Source organism: Buceros rhinoceros, unplaced genomic scaffold (assembly GCF_000710305.1).
Source record: "Buceros rhinoceros silvestris isolate BGI_N320 unplaced genomic scaffold, ASM71030v1 scaffold19949, whole genome shotgun sequence".
NCBI classification, from domain to species: Eukaryota; Metazoa; Chordata; class Aves; order Bucerotiformes; family Bucerotidae; genus Buceros; species Buceros rhinoceros.
Window position 1 is genome coordinate 19539 of NW_010431149.1, and position 9732 is coordinate 29270.

General features: G+C 41.3%; 1 protein-coding gene across 1 annotated transcript; it reads right to left on the reverse strand.

Annotated features, from left to right (window-relative positions):
• Positions 1–575: 575 nt before the first annotated feature.
• On the reverse strand, positions 576–9212 carry LOC104499778 (GREB1-like protein; the record flags this gene model as incomplete). Its single annotated transcript, XM_010143332.1, has 8 exons — positions 576–860; positions 2414–2552; positions 3752–3952; positions 5068–5209; positions 6649–6876; positions 7792–7957; positions 8595–8802; positions 9051–9212. Coding segments are annotated over 8 exons (1410 nt in total), but the record flags the coding sequence as incomplete, so codon positions are not given.
• Between the last annotated feature and the right edge of the window lie 520 nt (positions 9213–9732).

Consider the following 9732-nt stretch of genomic DNA (forward strand, 5'->3'; position numbering starts at 1 on the left):
GGAGATGCCTAAGTAATAGTGAAAGGGGATGAGGGGTGAAATAATGGTGCTGGGAGACCCTGGGTGCACAGTGCCTGCCATGAATTTGCTGATTTGTTCAGGTTTAAGTAGTAAACTTTGAACACCTGTGGAAATTTTGCCAAAGACAGTTTCAGTACATACACAATTACAAATTTTAAACTAACACTGCACAGAGAACAAGACTATTCCTTTTGCTACAAGTATCTATGTTATATTGTAGTTTCAAACCCCTGAGTATTCCTGTACCACAGTACAGAGCTGAAGAGACACGGTGGGCTCTCCTCCACATATCTTCAATAAATTCCACTTGCTGGGTTGCGTTTCATGTAACACATCCAAGATAGCTGCTGAGAGCAGCTTCTTCCCTTAGCTCAGCTGAACATGAAAAGGATTTTTTCATCAAATTCTGTCCTCTTCCTAGATGCTACAGCTTGAGTGGCTCTGGATTAGCGTTGGTGGTTGTCACTTGTGAAAATAACTGGAATCCAGGATCCTTTAAATCATAATTGAGGTGGGAATTTTATCCATAGGAATAAAGCCTACTTCAGAATCGTGGGGAATCTTCCAGAGCAGTCTAGATAGATAAATATTGGTTGCACTTTGCTCCACAGTGATTGTACTTGTTTAAAAAAAAAAAAAGTGATGTTTATTTTGTTAGTGGTGTCTTAGCGAAGCTTATATATGGCGTCCAGTAAGAAAATAGAGTGGTTTGTCATCACTGCTGTTAGCAGTTTGAAACTCATCCCGAAGTCGGAACTGCCACTCGTCTTCCAGCTCCAACCGGACTATTGTCTGCCGTAATGAGCTTCTGTCTTGACATATGACACACAGGGTGGCACCTTAATTGAAAAGCATGTTAGATTCTCAGGGTACAATAACAACTCCATTATTTCCTTCATTCATTTTTCTAAGATATTTCAAAGGAACTTCTGCTGCTAGGTAAGAAAAAAGAAGTATGAGAAGGGTCTATCAACAACTGTCCAGTCGAGGCTCAGATCAGTCCCATAAACCCTGGGACAGAGGCGAATGTGTCCATTTGCAGGAAGGCATGGACAGGGAGAAGCAAATGTGGTGTGGGGTCTGCTTTGTATCACATGCTGTCACTGCATGGCTGGTGTTGGTATCATCAGCTGCAGCAGAGAGAACGTTAACTTGAATCCAAGATTCTTATATCACTACTGATGATCATGCCAAAAGAATAAAGCCTACTTTTTTTTTTTTTAATGGGCCATTTGGGTTTGTACAAGGTCAATAATGAAACTATTACAAAGTCAGACTCCTGAGAAAGTCTGCTGTACCTTAAGCATGAGAGTACCCCTTGGTAAAGCACTGTAAGAGGGATAATGAACCAAATCCCCAAATTTCTCTGTGTAGAGAAATTTCTCAGACTGTGTAGTCATTTAATAATGAGCAGGAGAGTTGGACCTTCAGGGCTTTCTCTGTTCTGTGCTGCAGCCCACACACCTGGTACATAGAAAGCTCAGGTTCAGCCCCCTCCCCTGCTTGATTTGAGCACAAGAAGGCCCTTTCTACCAGGCACCAACTGTCTCTTTTTTGTGATGAAAGCACCCATTGCCCAGGAAACAACAAACAAAGAAGTGACTCTGGCCACATTCAGCCCGCATCGCTCTGAGGGCTTGGGAATGGCAGCAGCAACTCCACTGCGGCTGCACCTTCCTGTACTGCCCCTGTGCCAGGGTCTCCAAGCAAGTGCAGGAGCAAATTCCAAAGTTCATTTCTTGGGCCTGGCTCAAGGTCACCCCCACTGCACCCCAGCACATGTGCCATCATCACTGAACGTGAGAGGGAAATGGTTCAGCTGCGCCACCGAAAATGCCCTGGAGCTCTTTAACACTTCAGCACTATGTATGGCAATTTGCTATCTGTTAGTATTAAAACAGAATGACAAAGATTTTAATGAGGTTTTAAAGTACTGTTGAGGGTAGACACCATCATCCTCCAGCTAAGAGCCGCACCAATCTACAGTACTGTATTATTTATTACCATTATAGACAGATTACTAGAGCAGAATTTGTCTTCATCAGTAACACCTATGCTCTAAAACCTCAAGTTGCTGACTGCATGATTCATGGACTCATTTCCATGCATCCTTGTTTTTCTGCACCTATTTCAATTTGAAATTCACTTTAAAGTAATTTAATGAATGTAATTTATCAAAGCTTAGTGAGGCTTCAATTACTTGCACTTATTACCAACAGGAACAGAAGTTCTATACACTCCCAAAAGAAACACTCCATCGATTCCTTTTGACAACTATGGCAGTACTATGAAAATAATGGGAGCCATTTAATGAAGCTGGTTATTCCCTTTTCCTCTGTGCTATTACTTGGCAGAAAAGCACCCAGGATGCCCAGCAGAGCAATGAGATTACCTTTCAGAAACCTGAACTGCTTGAGGAGGTCTGCACCAACAAAGGAGTCACAGAGATAAAGCAGAAGTCCACTGAAGAACACCCCTTCACAGCTGACATTGACTGAGTGTGGGCGGGAACTAATATAGCATATAGCCACCTGAAACAGCAGGGGAGAAGAAAGGAAGCACTTCTGTATTAGAAAATGTTGAAGTATGACTTTAAGTGGAGTGGAATATAATTTAGTGATAACAGGCGAGTCAACTGGTCCTGTTAAAATACAATCCAACAAGAATGCAGCATTGAGCAAACTTCCCCAAGGAAATAACACACAGAACAAATGTCTAGATTGAGATTTGTCTCCAAGTCTGCAATACATTATTTCAGAGCTCTCTGTAATTCAGCTTGATTTTCTGCTTATTAATTACCTGCTTATAATGACTGTTGTTAAGATTATTTAGGTTGTTCTAATAAGGCTACATTTGTCAAACACAGTAAGCAATCCCATGAGTACTGAAACTGCTGAAGCCCAAGCTCCTCTGTGCTGGCGCATGTCTTCTCTTCCTGACCACAAGCATTAGGTAAGTGGTTCCCAGCATTTGTGCTCTCCTGATGGCTGTTCTGTATCAAAGGGTTTCTTCTCTGTCTTGCTAATGACCTCCATAAAATTTGTCAGAACTAAACCTTCGTTAGATGTTCACCCTCCTTCAAACCCAGTTCAAACTGATCAATGAGTTCTAGAATTCTGATCTCCCTACCTACAGGTACCTAAGACATACCTGCAAAAACCTAGTTTCTCTAGAAACCCCAAGGAGAGGTGCCTTACAAAGAATGAGCTTTGTCCATCAGTGAGAGAAGCCACCGGACAAGGGTCATATTAGAAATTCTCTTGGCCAAAACAGATTTGTTGCAAGTACAAATCAAACACAGATAATAAGCTGTATGACAGTGATCTAAAAATTTCGGAGACAGTTTTTGTTCAGACTATGCAGCAAAGCCAGTTCTGTCAAGAATGGCATCACTTTCGAGTTTTTGCTTCATATGAAATATTATTTCAGACAGACATGCCCTAATTCCTTTGCACACCAATCACATGACAGATCTCTGGTCTACCAGATGTCTGGTCTACCAGATGTCTGGTCTACCCACACCAGCCAGCTACAAGGCTTACTGCTAACTCTTACAGTGGAGTTGGTCCTTCAGGCCAACAGCAGAGTCTCACTGTTTGAGACCTAAGTCTTCAAACACTACACTTGATGCTTGAGGGTTCAGAAAAGAAGGGGTTTTCAACACAAGAAAGATGCTGAAGTAAAACTTTGCATTTACTCGTCCCCATAATCTCTGCCCATATTTTGTTACCTCGAGCCCAATGTTCAGGTAGCAGTCGATGGCCAGTACTGGGTTCTTGAAGTTATGAATGGCCTTTGGGAAGAGTTTGTAGGTTGCGTGTTGAAGGAATTTCTCTAGGAGGAACTGAGATGGGGCTGCCAACAATGTATGCTCACTGTCAGGGGCACAGACGTACTGAAGAGGCATTATTGGTGCCAAGCTGTCCGAAACCTGTAATGAAACCAAGGGGAGCCCCTTTTAACCCACCTATTCAGTGTATCTTCTCTGCAGGAGTTCCTTTAGCTGTGGAAGTGATCTCCATGACAGGGCAGGGCAAGAGAGAAAGCTGGGGAAAAGAATCAAAAATCCCAACTTGATTTTGACATCGCACCACAGCACAGAAGTGAATTAATTACTTGTTCTTGGTTGCTCTGTACTTCTGTGGATATCTGCTTGCCTAAAGAAGGGACATAAAATAAAGGAGTTCAAATTGTCACAATGCTCTTCATCCTGCCTTATTCCTAGACATTATGGGAAGTGACGTCCTCCTTGTGTGGAGTCATCCACAGAAACCATTTTCTATGGAGTTTCTCATAGGCTAGTCCATCACTACAGGTTCCACTGCAACCACAAGAAAAGGAAAATTCAGAAAATGGCCTCCCAAAATCCTCAAATCATGGGTTTAGTCACTTAAATCTGAAACACAGAGGTGAGTTTTTAAAAAAGGTGTGGAATATGTTTAAATTGTTACAAACTGTTAAGATTCCTAAATTAAAACCAGCCCTTTGAAATACACCTCCATTTAAAGACAACACAAGTGTAACATACTCTGTATAAAATATCTGGTATCCCCACACTATTTTGTAAATATTTGGATTTCCCAGGTGGATTTCAGAAGGTTCCAATTTTCAGTACCTTTCCTCAGGTCTCCTTTTGTCAGCGCATGCAAGGACTGAAAGTCATCACAAACCAGCAAATACGAGAAACTAGTGTCTGTGGTAGAAGTTTTAAAATCAGATCCAGTACAACTTGCCTGCTTTGATCAGAGTATATGTCTGCAAATTCTTCCCTCCGTCAGAGATACCACTGAATAGCTTGACCAAACTCTTTCCAATCCCAGTCCATCTTCTAACAGATTAGGAGGATTATTGTTAATAATTTGTAATTAGTAAAATATAAATTATTTTCTATTACTGATGTGGCAGCCAAACCATGGAGTAGGCCGTGAGCTTCAGATGACAAGTAAGTGTGAAATAAATCTAAAAGGGTAGAGAATTAATCATTTCTAGGGGAAACAGGTCCTGATTTTACCCGTTACATATGACAGAGCATACATCCACACTCACCGTGATTTTTGGCTTAATGACAAAGTCCTTTTGTCCTCCAACCTGAATATGTTTCTTCATGACACTGAAGTTATTGAAGCGGCAGATGAGTAGGCCACTGCTGTTTGTCCGCAGATTAAAATCTACATCTTCACAGAAATACCTAGACATTAAACATGAGATCACTAAATCAGCTGTGCATGAGCAAGCATTCACACACTCGCTACTGAAACGGGCTCCAGAGAGAGTTCTGGAGACAATCTGATATGGTGCCTACACAAATTCTCTACACAGCTTGGGAGACTCATTCCTTCAATGTGTTCCTGGTGTAGGAAAGCAACTTCTGGTCATCTTAAGACCAAAAAAGTCTTCACTTTTCAGTGCGTCTCTGTGCTTCTTCCCTGTACCAGGACTGGCTAGCCCTCTCATGCTCGTCATGTACTGCATCAGTCATTTCCTCCCCACCCTTTCCTTTTTCTTCTTCTTTTTAGTTCTTTTTTAATATATGTATTTTAGGAGAGAAGCTCTACAGTGACCAACCTCCATTTCTGATCAAGGCAGTTCTATATGACCTGTTTTATGAACTGGAATCACGGTATAAATGTGGTGTTAACAAATATTTGGCTATGGGAGACACAGCAGCTGAGAAAGAACGCTTATCCTGTGCTATATATGATGTAATTGCTTGCTTCTGTGTGCTGATTCCCATCTCGTGAGTCAACCATCCAGAGAATGTGAAACCAAAAACTCTGGAAGCCATGTCAGACCTGCACTAACAGGCTACAATTCTTCAGTCAAATATACAGGATCCCTGAAAGAGCAGCAGGAGACCAGAGTGAGATGCCCCAGTCTGTGACTAGCAGAGACAGGGTTTATTCCAAACCCACTTGGCCAGGGAGAGAGGGAACTGGATATTGCTTCAGTTTGTGATGAGAAATAGCAGTAAAGACCCATGATACAACAGTGCTTTAATGCAAATACTTCAAGACAGAGTTTGTTGAGAAGAGGGAAAAAGGAAGGAAATAGTGTAAAGTTATTTATTCACCTGTTTTTACTGCAACAGGGAGGATGGATGACTCTGAAGGAAATAAAAGGAATCCCTTCTCATAGCACTTGACAAAGCAGTGGCTCAACCATTTCCTATACTCTTGTTCTTAGCCATGCAACAAGCTCCTGCCTCTTAAAGAGGCACACTGGAAGCTTCATACTCTTCCTGAGTGCATTCAGCCCTGATGGATGCAATTTTGGCTTCTTTTTTCTGTTTTTGGTCTCCTAGTTACTTTTTTCTTCTGAAGTTTCTTCTTTCCCCTTGCCTTTTCAGTCCTCTGTAGCCCTCCTTTACTCTTGCCTCGTGGTCTGTCTCCCCCAGGTTTTTTGGCTGATCAAAAGTTTATTTTGATGCCTTATTTATTCAGATGCAACGTATACCTCTGTATACCTGCTTCTGCAATTGTGAGCTCATTACCTTAGACAGGATCTTTCTATTTATCTTGGCAGCATTCAGAAATATGGTTACAGAAAGATGATTCTTATCATGCCAGCACATGCCACCACCACACACGTATACATACATATATATATATATACACACACACTGCCTACCTGTTTAGATCATATTGCACATTCTGGGTCAGGTCTATGTTGAGCAGTATAAAATCATGCACATGGCACCTGGAGAATGGAGCCCTTGCTTTTCTGGCATTCAGCTTGCTGTTCCATTTCTGAACACCCAGTATTGCATAATGAACAATTTTGGGTGTGGCTTCAATGTGTTGGAGAACGCTCTTCAGAGACACATTCTTGCTGGAACCCCCAAGCTCCAGGGACTGGCTGCAAAACATGACCATACACAACATACAAACGTAACTTATTATTTTTATATAAAATACACTGCATATATATAGATATACGTGTATACAAAGGGCCAAGAAATTCCATTGAGACTGTTAACTCTAGATGCTGTAAAAATATATACAGAAATGCAGACTTTTAAAACAACAGCCAACTAATCCCATCAATTTACTAATTTTAAGAAAATAGGCCTTTAGCAGAACAAGGTCTTACAGAGCAATTTAGAAAGAGAAAAGAAAGTTGCCTTATGCAACATATACCAGAAATGGTATTTTCCCCATAATGGACAGTGTTAAGTGCTGAGAAGGGCAAGACCTTAATGTCTTCTAAAAAGCTAAAGTTCCCAAAATTATCTGTTTTCACTGAGATACATAAATTTAATCAAAAGAAATCAGGGAAGAAACATGTTGAGCAATCACTCAAATAGTCACTGAAAGCAAGAATGGCTTTAGGCAAAAAACAAGCACAAGAAGAGGTTTGTTGATGGTGCTGACTGTAGGACACGGACGTAAGGGTAGAGCCAGGCGGATGTTGGTGGTCAACAAGACAAATCTACAGCCTTCCTACTGCTCTGAGTGAAATAGCTGATTTTTTGCATTTTAGACAATATATCTCATGTCTACATGTATAGTTCCTGGGCTATATCTGAACAACTATGGAGTGGATAACTACATCTGTGAGGCCCTATGGACAAGCAGCCTGGTGTTATTACATCAAAACCACTGCTGAAAGTTGCTTTTGCTTAGCATTATTACCAGCAGCTCCAGCTGCCCAGCTTTTCCAGTTGTCTGGTCTTTCACGCTCTGTCAGATGCTACAGATGAGTCTAAGTCACAGGCATGCTGCTGTCTGTGCTGGATCAGCGCAGGGACCCCAGTGCTGTGTGGTTACTTACCTCGACTGTTCATGGAGGCTGTGCATGTTCCACAAGACACAGGAGTCATCCATTACCACGATGAACGGCCACACGCACTGACGCTTGACTCCCAGTTCCTCCAAGCGGTTTCGTTCCAGTTCTAGATTGTGGTAGGAAAGTTCCTTGATAAGAAACCTGGCAGCACCTGAGAAAATGCCGTAAGATGACATACATAGATCTTCATTAGACTTTATCACTCTCTCTTCCCAGAAAAAGGCTACATGGACATCTGCAGTCATTATCCTTTATGAACTTAGTGCTCAAAACATCTTAGTTTAATAAGAAATCAGTATGTCCCTTTTCCAGTATGAGTAAATCTAAAAGGCTGGACCTTTTAAGAGACTCTGCAGAACATGATTTTGTGGTCAGCAATAAAGTAACTTGAAATTCTAAAACAGAAGCTACTTAAAACTTTTTGCAGGAAAAACTAAGCATCCGTGAAAATGAAGTCCAAAGTTCAAGCCTCCAGTGTTCAGCTGCAGTTAGCTGAAGTTAGCTTTCGCTAACCAAAAAAGTTGTAGTTTGAAGTCGTGTAAAATGTCTAGCATGAAGATTCACACAGCATGGTTGAGTAAAACGAGGCAATATGGCCTACAAAATATCAAATATCAAACTGAGAAGACAGTGACCAATACAGACATATATTCCATGTCCCTAACAGCAGTTCTTACACATCATTGTATTCTGCACAGAATGTGCTGTTGTTATCACAGCACAATGATCCACATTGTACAACATGGATCGTGGTATCTTCACAGCAATGCACTGATAGCATTTCTTACCAATGCCAGCATTGTTGAACATGCCTGGCAGGACAAGCATGATATGGTTGGGCCAGTATTTACGGTAGAGTGGCATTTCATACTCCTTGACCACAAGGAGGTGAAGGTGGCTGATGCCTTCCATGGCATGGTAGAGGTTCAAAAGGCCATGTTCATGACGTCCACTCGATGGAGTGAAGATAGGACTCTTAACTGCATTCAAATTCTGCTGAAACAGGAGATATTCAGCAACATTAGGTAAAAAGTGGTTTATTCCTGATACAGGGGTTTTTTTTTAAATTTATTGTTTATACTGGATTTTAAGATTATTGATCATTGCAATGCAATGAAGCATGAAGTGGACACCAGGAATGCAAAATGATTTTTTTCAGAAACTCCAGTTTTAAGGACAGTCAGGCAGCAACTATGCAAAGGACTTTAAAAGAGATAAAAAACCCAACCCAGCAGCACACGCACCTTGTCAGAAACGAGTGGGAGACGCATGCTTTCTAGATGTTTTCCCTGTTTGCTGAAGACAAAATGATTCTCTTTGGACTTCGGGATTATAAAATGCAATTGAACTTCTTCTCCTAGCATCGAGGATGAAAATGTGAATGCATGTAGAGTGGAGTCAGATATCTGTAAACAACAACAAAAAAAAGATTTGCAAGCAGGTAACACATAAGGAGTATATAGCAATCTGCTCTTGCAGTCACAATACTGGAAGCCGTCAGAGAAGAACATCCAAAACATTCTCTTTCAGTAACCGAAGTTAACAATATTACATTCTCCCTTTCCTCTACCACAAGCCACGTTACTTCGGCATGTAACTGGCCTTGCTAGTAAAAGAATCAGTTTTCTATACCAGTAATCATCTTTAGCCAAACTGGACTCCTCTGAAGTCCATTTGAGCTGGAAATTTATCAATATTTATGAGAAGTGAAAAATATATACACTAGAAAAAAAGTTGTCCAAATAAATTTTCCCAAAAGACTCGAAGTCTGGTAGGTATAGCACATGTGTGCCCCTCCACAGGGGAATGCACTGCTCTTCAGGCACCTCAGCAGCAGCACGAGTATGGTATTTTCACAGTGTCACAGAATCATCCGGTTGGAAGAGACTTTAAAAACCATTGAGTCCAACTGCTCACCCTGCACTG